Genomic DNA, 17388 nt, shown 5'->3' with positions numbered 1-17388 from the left:
TTAAAATATTTTTCATTATAAACACTAACCTAAAATATGGAAGAGAACATTTTACTCATCAAGAACCAGGATCACTGCCCGTAATCTGCCCATGATTGCTGTAGCCTTTTCAAAACGAGTTAGTTACACTCATTTTTTTTTTTTAAATCATCGTTGATGACTTTATCCTCATCTGCAAATCATTCCATGGTTTGGCTCTTCAAATCTCTCCCCTCTTCTTTCCTATTCTCCGTCCTCATACCAAACTAATTATTTCTTCCCCTCTACTCACAGATTACCATAAATAGCAACATTTTAGACATTTTGCATTCACTTTTAAGCTCAAAATGTCCTCAATGCTACATTCAGTTTTAAGCCTTTTGCCCAGACGTTTAGCCCGTTTACCCTATATCTTACTCCATTTTCCAGAGTTCATTACCTACATAGCAGTCTGAGAACCCCCTCTGTACAAAGTGAATAAAGAAATATCAGTACTTGTTGATTGAGCTTTTAATCTCTGTTGAATTATTTAGCAACTGGAAGTTTTATTACTACTCAACTGATCCTATTTTTTTGGCCTTTTTGATTAGAATGTTAATAACAGAAGCATTAGAAACATCCGATGCAACAAACAGACGCAAATAAGTTATTGCAGTTCATCATTGCAATAAACCGTACTCACCCGTCTTCAATCAGCATTGGTGTTGCAAGAGGTTCAAGGTCTTCTGCTCCAACCAACTGGCTTACCAGAGTATGTGACTGAGGATCTAAGTTGCGGGGTTGAGGTGGCAACAGACCCGAATGAGCAGCATAACTAAAAAGGTGCGGCAGGTACTGATAGTGCGCGGAGACTGGTGTCCCTATGAATTGATCCCTGAGTGCAGTGTACCCATTCAGTTCCATTGATCTGCTGAAGAGAAAAGGCACAAACATTGTTGTTTTTCTATCTATTATTTATCTTGGTATTACGTGTGGTATTCATTTCTCTTCCCCACTTCCCCCAAGGTGTTAATAAATTGCCTTTTTTAACTGCTGTAGTTGTTCTGCTAAAGATACTCCTGCAGTAGCAGTTCAAGGAGGTCCGTGTTATGATGTGTGTATGACTTGAAGAACTACCTACTGGGAGAGTCAAAGTAGCTACTGACCAAAGGTACACAAAAAAGCTGGAGAAACTCAGCGGGTGCAGCAGCATCTATGGAGCGAAGGAAATAGGCAACGTTTCGGGCCGAAACCCTTCTTCAGACTGACCAAGCTACTGATAGCTACTGACCAAGTTGTCTAACAGAGTAAGTCCCATTTGCAGCTAACCCATAACCCTCCAAACCTTTCCTATCCATGTAACTATACATGTGCCTTTTAAATGTTGTGCTTGTACCTGACTGTACCACTTTCTCAGGTAGTTCCTTCCAGATAAATAAGAATTAGAATCATTCAGCACAGAAACAAGCCATTCAGCCAAACTCTGTCCATGCTGACCATGATGCACCATCTAAGTTGCACCACTTGCCCGAGTATGACCCATATCCCTGCAAATCTTTCCCAATAGTCATACACACCACCCTCTATGCGGAAAAAGTTCCCCTCAGGTCCCTTTTAAATCTTTCCCTTCACTGCTTAAATTTAAGCCCTCTAGTTTTATATTCACCTACCCTTGGGAAAGGAATGACTATCTTATTTATCTATGCCTCTCTCAATTTTATAAATCTCTGTAAGGTTACCCCTCCACCTCCCACAATTTAAAAACCTCAAGTCAAAATTTTACTTTCAAACCAAAGATGCAAGTTTTCAACTTTGAGAATGAATGTGATTTTCAAGCCTGCCAACTTAATGCCATCTTTTGACTGGCTGTATGTGTTTGTGATTTTGTTGACCAAATTGGAATTACAGTATGCTGCAAAACGAATTGAATCTATGCTCAACACAGATACGTTTTTTTTTTAACCTTATACAATCAAATTTTATTAAAAAAACGGAATGGCTATTCCACATTCAAGGCAATATTTTGCATCTGGATCACACACGTCTGTTTTGTTAACCTGAGCAGAGGACCTCACATCTTTAAAAAAAATATTGTTTCATAAAATCTATTTTATATTAGAGCAGCATATAGCCCTATTAAACACCCAGAATCCATAATCTATGGAGTGCAGCCAAGCTACAAATTGCTACTCTTCCACCCATATTTACCTGCAGCATCTGAATGGGTACATTTCCGACATAACTGGTGTTAGCTGACAGTCAGCTCACTGAAGGGAAATACAACTAACACACCAGCCAGATGCTTGATTAGAACCTAATCAGCAAGGCCCTTTGGAATTTTGACAGCCAGTTAAGCCAGGCCACCAAGCAGAACCAGGTGTCAGAAATAATGTTTTGATTGTCTGTTCATGCTGCTGACATTCACAAATATTCAGAAAGTAGTCAAAGATAAAGTTTTGAATTTAAAAGTAACATTTAATTAAAACACTCAAAAGTGCATTTGCTGGGCAGTGGCGAAGTTGTAGAGCTGCTGCCTCACAGTACTAGAGACCTAAGTTCGATCCCGACCTCGGGTGCTGTCTGTGTGGAGTTTGCACGCTCTCCCTGTGACCACATTAATTTCCTTCAGGTGCTCTGGTTTCTTCCCATATCTGTAGAGAAGTGTGGGTTTGAAGGTCAATTGGTCCCTATAAATTGCTCCTCATGTGTAGGGAGTGGATACGAAAGTGGGATAACGTATAACATGTGAATGGCTAACATGGACTTGGTGGATCGAAGGTCCTGTTACCATGCTGTATCGTTCAATCGGTCAATTTATTGAATGAATTTAAAAAATGATACTTGACTCTTTGTGTCATTGTTGCACATGGAAATGAATGAAGCTGCTAAATTGTATTCAATGCCATTTTTTACCTGCATATAGTTTCTATTTCTTATTACTATTTCTATTTCTTAATAGGTTTTGTTTTACTTCAACAGAAGCAAAGTAGATTGAGATCTAAGTAGCAAGACACAAACCACATAAGTATTTATTCTCAAAATCAATACTAAAGCATGTGAATGACTAATTCATCATATTTTGAATCTTCTCATTTGGTAAGCATTACATAAGTAGATTAAATAAATACAAATGAATTGCTGCAAATATGGAATGAAAAATACTTCATTATTTATCTCATGATCCTATATTCATGTTTATCTCAATTGTTCCCACCTTGAGGAAGGAGTAGAAACAGGTGATGGTTGGTTCCCCTCAGATATACCGTTGCCAGGGGAGCTGTGATCACTGTCTCCATTGTTACTCCACGAATTGTTAGCCTCCTCCTTAAATTCTTGTCCCGACATAATTCTTTCAATCTCTTCTTCAGATATCTGAAATACATAGCAAAATATTTCTAGCTGCAACATTGATTGGCAGTGAAAGTGAATGCTTCTTTGTGAATGCTGCCTTATATTAAAATGAAACTTCTTCTTTGTTTCATGCAATGTTGATAAGATGGTGAAGAAAGAGATTAGAAGATGAGTGGGAGTGGGGAGAGAGTGAAGTGTGTGTGGAATAAAAATTGCATTATAGACCTATTACATTTCTTGCAAAAACCCCTAAATGTTCCATAGTTAATTATGTTCATATAGATACAACAACATGTAAAAGGTAGTACAGGTACACAACCTTTCATCCGAAAGCCTTGGGACCAGACACTTCTCTGATTTCGGAATTTTTCGGATTTCGGAATGGAATATTTTTAGCGTAGATTTTAACGGGTGGCTCGTGCTCGTGGTCGCGAGTTTGCGCCTTGATCCCGGCAGTTACTCGGTGAGGGAGGTAGCGCGGGCGGCTTGGAAAGTCTGGAGCGGCTGCCTCCTCCCCGGAGACCAGAGACCTCGTAGCTCTCAGGCCGCGCCGGTTGGAGCTCCGACCCCGGCGAACTGATCCCTGGCTCCGCGGCGCTCCAAATCCAGCGCGGCCTGACGCCCACAGCCCCAGCTCCATGATGTTGGGAGTCGGCGGCGGTGCAGCGCTGGGATACCAGCGGGGAGCGGGCAATGCCTTACCGGGTCGCCGTGCGGTAAGCTCCGGAGCGCTGTGGCCGCCGACTCCCAACATCGCGGAGCTGTGGCTGCGGGGATCCGGCCGTGGGCCGCGCTGGATTTGGAGCGCCGCGCAGCCAGAGGTAAAGTTCTTATAGCTCCGCTATAAGATCTTTGGCCAGGGGTAAAGTTCGTCGGGGTCGGAGCTCCAAATCTAGCACGCGATGTTGGGAGTCGGCGGCCACAGCGCTCCAGAGCTTACCGCACGGCGACCCGGTAAGGCATTGCCCGCTCCCCGCAGGTATCCCAGCACTGCGCCGCCGCCGACTCCCAACATCGCGGAGCTGGGACTGCGGTGGATTTGGAGCGCCGCAGAGCCAGGGATCGAGATCGGCGGGGTCCGAGCTCCAACCGCTGCTCCATTTTCGATGGTAGGCCGTGAGGACAGGGCGAAAAAGCAGCTTGGAGGGATGCTGCCTCTCCGACCAGGTAGGGGACTAAGATTTAAAGTCCCCCCCCCCCTCTCACCAGCAGCTACAGTAGTACAGACCTGGGCTGACCGTGGGTCGTTTCGGGTCAAATTTGGCGCCAAGCGCGAGCTTTGGTGTGCAGACGACATCCAGGAAAAAAATGTCCGGTTTTCAGAGCTTTTCGGTTTCAGGAATTTTGGATAAAAGGTTGTGTACCTGTAGTTATTTCAGACCATTTGTGGTAAAATGGCTCAAGGTAGGTTTCATCCCAACTCCTACTATCAAACATTATGACGAGAAAAACTACTATTCTTGCAGGGTATTTATTTTTTGTATACGAGGATGATTTCAACTGCTCACATAATAGACCTATTCAATGCTTTCCCTCTATAGGAAATCTATAGAATGCATCATCTATAGACACTGGGAATTTTTATATATATAATGTTGGCTTTAAGATACGATAAACAAGTGTTAGTATGTAAACGGGTCACTGTTCTTCTGCTTCTGTCTCTTTACCATAAGTTTTCCTGAACAAACTTTGCTTCTTTATAAATACGCACCACTGTGATGTTAATTTTTTGGTGGCCAGTTATATGCCAAGTTAATACATCAAATCTTTTATTGGATTACATTAAATATTTAATTTTAGGTTGATTAATACATTACGATAAGGTTTGGATATGATTTGCATTTTCAATTGGGAGCTTACCTGCTGAAAATAATTATGAATGGACATTATTATTCTAATTCCTATTTCTTCTAACATTTGGGACAGGAGGAGACAAGAAAGCCTTGATATGAAAGTGAGAAGAGCAGAAGGATCTTAATGCAGACAATCATGTGGCAAGATCAAGGGTGGAGCAAAGGAACAAGGGGTTGAAAAAAAATGGTGGAATTGTGCACAAGCCCCCCAACAAATGGTAATGCCAGGATGGTAATCACAGAAGACTAATTTGCATATTGACTAGTTATCATTTGGAGCATGTATTCATGGAGTGCAGAAGAGATTGATTTCTACATCATTATGTTGTGGAACCAATCGGGGGAAAAAAGCTATTTAAATTCAATAATCTGTAAGGAGAGAGGTTTAATTATAATACGTTCTATTCATGGAGAACAATTACTCCTAAATTCACTCAATTGAACCGTGGAACAATAAAATTAAACTGTTCTTGCACTACTATTCTGTAGAGTTTAATTTCCTAGAATGATAAAGCACGTACCTGAACAGGACCAATACTTTTGTTTCTACCTCCCGGCATTCCATCCTCCCTGATTGCTGAAAAACATTTTTAAACAATTTGACTTTGATTTAACTGTTAGATTATAAATGCAAAAAGATGATTAGATGCAAGGGTTCTGTCCCAGAGAATTGAACGTAAACTAATTTTTCCACAAGTCACAAAAGAACAGTTTCCACCAAAAACAAGATAAAAATCTATTGCCCAAAATAATTGCTTCGTGATTCAATTTAAAAATTTTCTCAGTACAGCATTGTGTTGTGGTCTGTTTTCTATAGCGATCCATATTGGACGTCTCTGCATACACTTCCTGTAATTTGGGAGAAATTGCAGAAGTAATATTTCTGTAATTCAGGTCATCCATAACCTTGGCAGCCCCTGTGGTTTGTTTATTTTGCCTTTCTTAAAAGTGGTGAAACAAGTATCTTGCCACTTAATGTGTCACAGTCAAGTTTCAAAATACCAATTAAAAAAAAAATAATTAAAGCAGTAACATTTTTAAATTAGCAAAAATATTTTCTATGTTATAAAATTATTGGAACTAAATGTTCTTAAAAATATCAGGATACAGTCTTCAAGAATAATACAATTGATATAACAGGTCCAAACAAAAAAAATCATACAAACTATATGCACATGTGAATGTTTGCATTTATAAAATGACTTGTATTTTAAAACATGAATTTCATCTCTTAGAATGAGTACCTCAATGTAATAACTGTTAATACAAATTAAGAATTTACTTCATGCTGCACTCCAAAATTGAAATCTGCTGAAATAGAAATTGTGCATTTTATGATATGAATCTTGAATTTAGTATTTCAACCTTGGCATTTCTGATCATATTCCAAGAGCACGTACCTTTCTATATGACCATCTTCAAAACAAAAGAAATCCAGTAACCGCAAGCAGCAGCAAAAATAACCGTTTCCCAAATAACCAGTTAAGATATGCCCTCACTGATTATTATAATTGAAACCTCTTTCTGCAAGACATTAACAGAAATCTGGAAACACTTAGCAGACTAAGCAGCATCCATGGAAAGAAAAACCCACTGAACACCTCTCAGTCCAACACAAAACTGATGAAGGATCTACGATTTGGGATACTGGTTCTGTTTGTTTTTCTGTGAATCCTGAGTGTTTCCTGCAATTTATTTTTTATTTCAGATTTTAGATTTTAACTGAGCCTTATCTGATTGACAGTGGCTGTGATTCAAAAGCCATTCCCAATGACGAACATCCCAGATTTTCCAGACCTCTGTGGGTCCGGGACCTAATGAGTGAAAATGCTGCCAAACTGCTGTAGTGCTGGATCACTCGGAGCAGGGCCGGCGTGGAGCGGTGGAGGAGCGCTGCTGCTGCTGCTGCTGCCCGACCGGAGAGTCGGAGGCTCCAACGGCAGGTCTGTGGACGATGGCACCGGGAGCCCGCGGGTCCCTGGAGGGAGACCGCTTTTCAGGGCTCTCGCAACGGCGACTTCCCCCGCCCGAGTTGCGGGGTTGAAGAGCTCCTGGAGCGGGGCCTTACAGCACCGCCCCGCGCGGCTTGGAATGGCCGTTCATTTGGGACTCTAGGATTGCAGCTTGTGGAAGAGGAAAGGTTTGCTGGCCGCGGGACTATTTTTTGATTATTTTGACTTGAGCTTGATGTTTTTTTGGCCTTCCATCAATGATACTGAATATGTATTATGTTGTGTTTTGTGTTTAATGTATGGCTGCAGAAACATTTCGTTTGGACCTCATTTTTTATCATCTTTCTGATCCTACCGAGGCACACTCTGGAGAATGTCTTGGGCAACATTGTTCATTTGCCATTGCGCCTAGAAAGGTTTGCTACATTTTTAATTATTTTACTTGACTTAATGATACTGAAATTGGGAAGTAAGTGCATTTTTTCATGTTTCAGGACATAGTTCATTTCCATGAGAAAGGTTAAAAAGATGAAAAGTAAGTGCATCTTCAAACATAGTTCATGAATTTAAAAACTGGAAAATGGAAGAAGTTTACTTTCCTTACAAGATTGAGGAAATTCAGTATATCGATGAACACTGACATCAACTACAAATTCACCGATTCCCATAGTTATCTGGACGACACTTTCTTCAAACCTGCCTCTTGCAAAGACCCTATCCCCTACTCTCAATCTCGTCATCTCCGCCTCATCTGTTCCAAAGATGAAGCTTTCCATTCTCGGACATCTGTGATGTCCTTTTTCTTCAGTAAATGTAGTTTCCATCCTGCAATCATAGATGGTTGCCTCACCAGCGTTACCTCCGTGTTCCGTTGTGAAGTTCTCACTTCTTCGCGCCCCATACGGAACAAGGATAGAGTTTCTCTGGTCCTCACCTTTCATGCCACCAGCCTCCGCATCCAACACATAATTCTCCAACATTTCCGCCACCTCCAACATGATTCCACCATCAGTCACATCTTTCCATCTGCACCACTGTCTGCCATTTACAGCAACCGCTCCCTCTACAACTACTTAGTTCACTCATCCCTTCCCACTCAAACCAACCCTCCCCAGGCACTTTCCCCTGCAAGTACAGGAGATATTACACATGTCCTTATACCTCCTCCCTCACATCCTTCCCGAGATTCCCAGCTGTCCTTTCTGGTGAGACAGAGGTCCACGTGCACCTCCTCTAACCCCATCTACTGCATCCAGTATTCCTGACGTGTCCTCCTTTTCATCAGTTTGACCCGGCATCGACATGATGACCGTTTCACCAAAAACATGTGCTCGGTCCGCCAACGCCTATTGGATCTCCTGGTTGATAAACATTTTAACTACCCTTTTTGTCCTTTCTATACTGGACCTCCTCCATTGCGAGTGAGGCCACATGAACTTTGAATTCTCCAATTTTAGGTAATTAACTCCAAACCTCCCCAGTCTCCCACCCTCCCTCCCCCTTTCCATGTCCGACTGGGACTTGCACCCATTTGTCCCCTCTCCCTGCTCTTCTCTTTATATTCCCTCCTTTAGCTTCATAATTCACAACTATCTTTATCTCACACCTTATCTTTTCAGCTCTGGCCTTTGTCCAACCATCAGCCTACCACCCCTGCCCCCCCCACCACCACCTGCATCCATCTTTAACTTGCAAAGTTTTGTCCTGCCCCTCCCCTCTTCCAGTTTTCTTCCCTCCCCCAGCAGAATAGGTCGGTAGAAAGGTTCCAACCTGAAACTATACCTATCCATTTTGTCCAGAGATGCTGCCTGACCCACTGAGTTACTCCTTCACTTTGTGCATTTTTTCCAGGTGATGCTGTTCCTTTGGCAAGTCAGGTCAGTCACAGGGTTAGATCGAGGATCCTTGCATCGAATCACCAATCAGTTTCAATGTCAACAAATGGAGAGATAAGGCAGGTGACAACATGAACCTCCTTAATGTAATGCAGCAACAATTGGCATACACAAAGTCAGTTCTTCAATCACTCACTTTCACCAGTCACTACAATAGCTGACCATTTGGAGGTGATTACTTATAACGCTACATCATCTTGCACCATTTTTTTTCAACAGCAGCCTTAACCCGACAATTCGCTTCCACGTACAGTACCGCCATGATGCACATTCCTGGACTTTTAACACCCATTAATAATGGCAATAATTTGAATCTCAAATCGCCTTTCAAATTAAATTAAAAGGAAAACAGTCAACAATAGGTAAAGGACTGGCAGCCAGGTTCCCTCTCCATTTTTTAAAGAATGGCCATCTCTAAGTACTGGAAGGGGGCTTTGAAGAAGGTGGAATTCAAGGGTAGTGTCCATACTCCAGAATCGTGCGCACATTGCCACTGAAAGATATGTTGAACAGAATCATTATACTTGCACTATTACAACAGATGACATTTAGTCATATTAATTAGGAAAGTGTAACAATAATTATCCTTTACAGAAGAAATAGAAGCAAGATCTTGGAATTAGATGCAGCTCCAAACAAAACTTTCACTCAATCCATCTCTGGCAAGACATAATGTGGTTTATCCAGCCCAGAGATTGTTTAGGAGATTGCATTAATAACACCATGCCACATAAAAAACTCAGGTTGTACAGCCTATGTTTCAGATACTTTCAGTATTGCCAGCACTACCGTGGAATCTAATACCTCACAAATCAATGCACAGCACTGGCATAGGAAGCTAAATGATCTTGCTTTTATGTATTCCTAATAATCTAAATGATTAAACCATCACAATCTGATGACCTTGCAGGTACCAGAATGTGGTATGACCAGGCTTGTACCTACAAAAAAAGTGTGTACACCTGTATGCCTCTTGGGAGTGGACTGTGGTGGGTTAGTTAAAGGAGAGGACAGTTAAAATATTGTCACAGTTGTACCATTCTAATATTATGGATTCTGTTTTATTTTTCAAACCCATAGCTCCTGCCCTCACAAGAAACAAATATGGTGTGCAAATAAAAAAGGGGAGATTGAAAGCCAGCATAACAGATCTTGTCCTCACTATCTTTTGGTATTCAAATATATGGGCGAAGTTGCAGAAGTAATATTTCCATAACTCAGGTCATCCATAACCTTAGGTGGACAAAATGCTGGAGAAACTCAGCAGGTGAGGCAGCATCTATGGAGCGAAGGAAATAGGCAACGTTTCGGGTCGAAACCCTTCTTCAGACATCTGCAGTTCCTTCTTAAACATCCTGTGGTTTGTTTACTTTGCTTTTCTTAAAAGTGGTTCTTAAGTATCTTGCCACTTAATGTGTCACAGTCAACTTTCAAAATACCAACTTTTAAAATTTAAAGTAGTAATATTTTAAAATTTACAAAAATATTTTCAACCTGATTAAATTATTGGAACTAAACATTCTAAAAAAATGTCAGGATACATTCTTCAAGAATAATACAATTTATATACAGGTCCACACAAAAAAAAAATCATACAAACTGTATGCACATGTGAATGTTCGCATTTTTTAAATGATTTCAAATATTTAAAAACATGAATTTCATCTCTCATAGAATGTGTACCTCAATGTAATAACTGTTAAAGCTGGCATTCATTGAAAGATACAGTTTGGAAAAAGGCCCTTTGGCTAACCTTGTACATTACACTAATGCTGCATTAATCCATTTTTTTTCTCTCCACATTCCCATCAGCTCTCCACAGGTTCTACCACTAACCTACACACTAGGGGCAATTTACAGCTGCCAATTAACTACCAGCCAACATATCTTTGGCATATGAGGGGAAACCAAACATCCAGAGGAAACTCATGCGATCACAGAGAGAACATACAAACTCCACACAGACAGCACCCAAGGATCTCTAATGCTTAGAGGCAGTGGGTCTACCAGCAGTACCATCTGGTCATTAATTGCTGTTTGAGATCTATTGACTGAAACAATTTGCTCTATTATTGCAAGTATACTCTGAGGGCATCACAGATTTAGCCTGATCATACTATGACAAAACATGTGAACTGATCTTGCATCACAGGAAGAATTTAAGCCCATTCTCGATGCCCAAAGAGCAGTGATCTCATCCCTTCCCAGTTGAGGAAAAACATTTCACAAAGTGCTAGAGTAACTCAGGGGGTCAAACATAATTTCTGGAGATATGGATAGGCGACATTTTGGATCGGTACCCTTCTGTGAACAGATTGTTATGGTGGGGAGAAAGCTGGAAGACAGGTGAGGGCAGGATAAAACCAGGCGTGCGTGGATACGGGCAACTGGAGATTATGATTTGGCAGACGGTTGAATAAAGGCCAGAGATGAAAAGACAGATTGTGAGATTAAGGGATAAAGAAAGAACCGGCAAGAAATATTAACCCAGAGGAAGGAATATAGGTTAGGGGGCGAAGGGATATGGATAGGAAGAAATAAGTGCGCATCCAGTTGGGGAACAGTGAAGAGAGGTGAAATAGGGGAGAGGGAGTGTGTGTAGATATAAAATTGGAGAATTCAATGTTCATACCGTTGGTTTTTAAACTATGCAAGCGGAATACAAGGTGCTGTTCATTCCAATTTGCGTGTGGCCTCACTCTGGCAATGGAGGATGCCCATGACAGAAAAGTTAATTTGGGAAAGGGAAGGGTAGTTAAAATGGTTAGCAACTAGGTGATCCAAAAGGTCTTGGCATGCCGTGGGCAAGTGTTTGGCCAAACAGTCGCCTTGTCTTGGGATTGCATTTTGACTGCTTGTACATTACAAGATAGCTATGTGTGGATTTTTTTTTCAGTTAGAGTTTTGAGACCACACAAGTGTTGCCAAATAACTGATGAGAGATGGGCCTGACTGCAAGATGTTCTCAGCCATCAGATACTGATAACACAATTCTGGGGAAAAAAACATAACTTCACAACAGCTGCTGATAAAAAATATATATAATATGCCATTCTGAAAAATTGAACCAATTTTCTCTATTATTATTGAATTTCTAATACTCAAATAAGTTGATTAAATGATTCTTGCTATCAATTCTTGCTATTAAAGCCGTGCACCACTAATCGAAGTTATGAGTGTAATGTTAAGTCCTCTATTTTACTCATTTTGAAAGGTCTTTAGTTATCTGTATCAATGCAAGGTTCTTTAATGTGCAATCATGCATTGACAAATGCCAAGCAAATATAGTAAACTTCAGGGAATGTAACTAAAAAGTTGATCTCATTTATCCCGCAGAGTATTTGAGCAATACTGACAAGGCTGGCCTTTAATATACATCATATATATCATATCATACATCATATACATCACGAAGTATATTGGGTAGCTTGCAAGGGCAAATCAGAGGGCAGTTGCAAACCAGCAATACTACAGTGGAATTGGACCCCCAAGGATGGTAGATTTTCTTCTTCATAAGATAGTGAATCACATTTGTTGTTTCATGGTTAACATCACTGACACTAGCATTTTATTCCAGATTTAAATAATTCTCTTTACATCCTCCAGCTGTTGAAATGGGATTTAAGTTTGTATGGCTGAAGGGACAGTCTAGATTTTCCAATACTCGTTCAGGACTTCAATCACCACACAAAACTGAATGTTTAAAGGCAGAACATGTTGAACACTGGAGCCTCAGTAGTTGCTGCTGATGGTGGGATAAAGGAAAGGGCACACATGAGAGGAAACTTAGAAATTATTTTCCCATCACTACATGTCACTGATCAGAATATTAGAGCAATTTGTTTTTTTGTGATTCCCTTTTCGATCAATGTTTTTTAAAAATCTTTGTTTCATCATTTTCTGCTTTGTCTTCAGAACTACTGCTGGTCAATTTTCCCAATTATATCCAATATTTTACACAATTTCTACAATAAATAGTCTTGCTGATCTGAATTCTAATTACATTATTATCATAAATAGAACACTGACATTTGCAATGGTTTAACATTAGAACATATAGAATATTGATATTGCACACACTGATCTTCCTCAATCATTCATAAAGTTACATTACCTTATCAGATAGTTCAAGCCAGAATTTTGTTTGAATGAAGTTGTTTACCTAAAACTGTTAAATTGCTAATCTGCTGTGAAATGCAGACCATTAAATTAGCACACTCTTTGGATCAACAATATTAGCAGATGATGATGCAGGTTAAATAGCTATCTTGCCTTTTTGTGTTTTTCATTCTTCTTTAAATAGGCTGTTTTATCCAGGTCTTATTCTTCTCACTGTACTCACATTTGTCTTGACAAACAGCGCTTCTATTTATAGACCGAAACAAACCGTGCCAAGACAAATTTCTGAATCAGGCTGCCTTAACTCAAAAGCCCTCGGGACGTGTATTTCCAGTCACTTGCCAGTTTTTTTCCCATATGCCACAATTTGGCATGCTCACAACAGAGCACTTTACAACCAAATGTAATATTGATGATATTTTGCTACTATTACAACATAGAAAGCACAGCAGCCAATGTGCACTAGCAAACTGTCAAAGAAATAGTAATGTGATAATAGCCAATTAATCTTTGTAGAAATACCTCAGAATTGAGCGAATTAGCTGCTAAATGGAAAATATCAGATATTTTCAATGCTTTTTCCTCAGACATGGTCTCAGGAAAGGGGGGGGGGGGGGTGTCAAATAAGGGTTCTATTTCGAATAACAGGTACACTATCACAAAAATTGGAATAAATATCAGAAACCTAAACGGAATCTAAACTAAGCCAAATACCAAAACTTAGGAGGTGGCAAAGGGCCATATGCTTCTTTTTGTGCATTACTGCAGAGTAAGCAACTCATTTGTTCTCAATGCCTCATTTATTCTGTTGAGAATAAATGTGTTATTTAAGAATATATTGTCATTTCCACAGAAATACCAAGGCTTTGTCAATGCACATCCATGAAGATGTGCATTGACAAATAATTTTGTGATTTGATTTTCCAATGCTAATCAGATTTGCCTGTAGATCTATATCCCCCTAAACCCTTCCTATCAACTACCTGCCCAAATATTTTTTAAATGTTGTAATTGTGTCTATCTCTACCACTGGCAATTCATTTCATGTTCCAACCACCCTGTGGGGGAAAAACCTGCTCCTCAAGCTCTTCTATAAATCTTTCCCCTCTCACCGTAAACCTATGTTCTTTTGTTTTAAACCTAGGAAGACAACTGACCATCTACCATATTTATCACTCTCATAATTTCATATTCCTCCAATATCACAGATCTTTGATCCAGAGAAAATACTCAGCCACTTCATTCTTTCCTTACAACCCCTCCAGACCAGGCGACACTTTAGTGACTCTTTTCTGCATCTTCTTGAGTTGAATCACATCCTTTCTATAATACGACAACTAGAATACTTCAACTGTGGCCTGACCAATGATTTGTACAAGAATAACAAGACATCCCAACTCCTATACTCAATGCCTTGGACAATGAAAATAAGCATACCATACGCCTTCTTTATCACTGTCTACCACTTTCAGGGAACTGTTTATTTGGACCCTAAGGTCCCGCTGTTCAATAACACTGTATATTAATATATACTGGGGTGTTTTAAGTCAGTTGTTAATATATGGCATGGTGATGTGGTGTCTACATTTCATCTTCAATACTAAAATTACTTACTTTAAACGTCACAACAATACTGCTATTATTTAAATACTATGTTAAAAAATCAGTTATATTTCCATTGGAAACTCTTAATATATATATATATCTCATAATTACTAAAACTCTTTGTTGTGTGTGTGTGTGTGTGTGTGTGTGAGAATAAATATCTGGTTAATTCCTATTTTCTTCCAAACGCTGTCACAGCCTTCCCATTTTCACACATCCTCCTCCCATTTTTCCCGTCGAGGTGATAAACATCTTCCCGTCGCATTCCCACCTATATTTCCAAAGTTGTTAATCATTTTAAGTTTTAAAACAGCCCGAAAAATCACGCATTTCGGGAAAAAAAAACCCCCGAGTGACATCCCAATGCACTCGCAAGGCAGGACGGGACAGGCACTCCAGCGCTCAGAGTGAACGAGGAGTGGCGGCGGCTGCCGGTGCCCGATGCCTGGTGGGGATGGTGGTGCTGGTGCTGGAGTGAGGGCCAAGCCCGGGGCTTAGGATAGGGCCATGACTGGGGCCGAGAAAGAAGCGCTGCTGGAACCAAGGACGAGCCTGGGTCCGGGACAAGCCCGAAGATGAGCTGACGGCTGAAGTCTACAGCCAGGGCTAGGCCGAGTACGAGAAACAAGCTGAGTTCCAGGCCGTGGCGCTGCTCTATGACCTGGGTAGGTCCTGGGGCAGGGAATGGGAGTGAAATTAATAGGTTAGATATTTACAAGCACATGGGGCTCAAATTATTATTACATAGAAAATAGGTGCAGGAGGAGGCCATTCGGACCTTCGAGCCAGCACCGCCATTCATTGTGATCATGGCTGATCGTCCCCTATCAATAACCTGTGCCTGCCTTCTCCCCATATCCCTTGACTTCACTAACCCCTAGAGCTCTATCTAACTCTCTCTTAAATCCATCCAGTGACTTGGCCTCCACTGCCCTCTGTGGCAGGGAATTCCATAAATTCACAACTCTCTGGGTGAAAACGTTTTTTCTCACCTCAGTCTTAAATGACCTCCCCTTTATTCTAAAACTGTGGCCCCTGGTTCTGGACTCGCCCAACATTGGGAACATTTTCCTGCATCTAGCTTGTCCGGTCCTTTTATAATTTTATATATTTCTATAAGATCATCCCCTCATCCTTCTAAACTCCAGTGAATACAAGCCTAGTCTTTTCAATCTTTCCTCATATGACAGTATTCTATCCAATCATTCTAATTGTAAGAAAATATTGTTGACATAACGTTAATTTTCCACTCGTACAGGTTCACTACAATTAAATGGTGACTACAATGACATTTACTGCTCACTGTACCACCTAGTGGCAAGGATTGTCATAGACTTCCCATTTACTGAAGGAAATTCTTAGTCCTTGTGAACACTGATCAATCTCAGTATAAAATACAACAAAAATCATTTCAAAACTGACAACTTATTTTGGAATGGTGGTGGAAATTTGCAAAGGCGGCGTTTTAGACATCTGGTCTTCTTCATTCAGTGTATTGAGTATGGAAATTGGGACATTATGTTATGGTTGTACAAGATGATAGTGAGGCTCGACTTGGAATATTGTGTTCAGTTTTGGTCACACTGCTATAAGAAAGATGGCATTAAGCTACAAAGAGTGCAGAAAAGGTTTGCAAGAATGTTGCCAGAACTGAGTCATTGTGAGAGGTTGGCAAGCGAGGAGTTTCTTCGACGGAGCACAGGATAATTAGGGAGTGATTTTATTGAGATATATAAACAAATCACAAGGGGCACAATTAGAGTGAATGCAGACAATACGTTTCCCAGGATTGGAGAATCAAGAACAATGGGGCATAGGTTTAAAGTGGGAGGGGAAAGTAGAGCTGAAGGGACAGTTTCCATGATGTTCAACTCTAGGACATTAAAGTAGCATTTTATAAAAGTTTGCTGCAAAAGTAAATGGTTTTCGATAATCTGTTACAGATTGCCAAGCATGTTGGAGTGTGCACCTTTAGCATATACCGTGCCCTCCATAACGTTTGGAACAAAGACCCATCATTTATTTAGTTGCCTCTATATCCACAATTTGAGATTTGTAATAGAAAAAAAAATCACATGTGGTTAAAGTGCACATTGTCAGATTTTAATAAAAGCTATTTTTCTACATTTTGGTTTCACCATGTAGAAATCACAGCAGTGTTTATACATAGTCCCCCCCCATTTCAGGGCACCATAATGTTTGGGAAACAGCATGTCATGTAAATGAAAGTAGACTGCAGATGCTGGAAAAATCGAAGGTAGACAAAAGTGCTGGAGAAACTCAGCGGGTGAGGCAGCATCTATGGAGCGAAGGAATAGGTGACGATTCGGGCCGAGACGGTGTCGACCCGAAACGTCACCTATTCCTTTGCTCCATAGATGCTGCCTCACCCGCTGAGTTTCTCCAGCATTTTTGTCTACCTGGTTTAGTATTTTGTTGCATTCGACGACTGCTTTGGTGCCACCTCCTGCACCCGCACACAACTGACTGACTTCATCCACTTCACCACTAACTTCCATCCGGCACTCAAATACACCTGGACCTTCTTAAGGGGTTGGACAGGCTAGATGCAGGAAGATTGTTTCCGATGTTGGGGAAGTCCAGGACAAGGGGTCACAGCTTAAGGATAAGGGGGAAATCCTTTAAAACCGAGAT

The 17388-nt window shown here is 40.7% G+C and overlaps 1 protein-coding gene across 5 annotated transcripts in view; it reads right to left on the bottom strand.

Annotated features, from left to right (window-relative positions):
- Positions 1–17388, bottom strand: part of LOC129711868 (nuclear receptor subfamily 6 group A member 1) — a 244501-nt gene that overhangs the window by 30859 nt on the left and 196254 nt on the right. For 4 of the 5 annotated variants that reach the window (XM_055659848.1, XM_055659850.1, XM_055659851.1 and 1 more), the window contains 3 exons: positions 5684–5739; positions 3173–3330; positions 662–889 (listed from right to left, as the gene is read on the bottom strand). In XM_055659848.1, the coding sequence (XP_055515823.1) occupies positions 662–889; positions 3173–3330; positions 5684–5739 (442 nt within the window). The remainder of the gene's footprint in view (positions 1–661; positions 890–3172; positions 3331–5683; positions 5740–17388) is intronic. The other variant, XM_055659849.1, reaches the window with a different exon arrangement.

The sequence above is a fragment of the Leucoraja erinacea genome, chromosome 31 (assembly GCF_028641065.1).
Source record: "Leucoraja erinacea ecotype New England chromosome 31, Leri_hhj_1, whole genome shotgun sequence".
Classification (NCBI taxonomy): domain Eukaryota; kingdom Metazoa; phylum Chordata; class Chondrichthyes; order Rajiformes; family Rajidae; genus Leucoraja; species Leucoraja erinaceus.
Note: the sequence above shows the minus strand (reverse complement) of the source record. Positions and strands in the feature narration are given on the sequence as shown.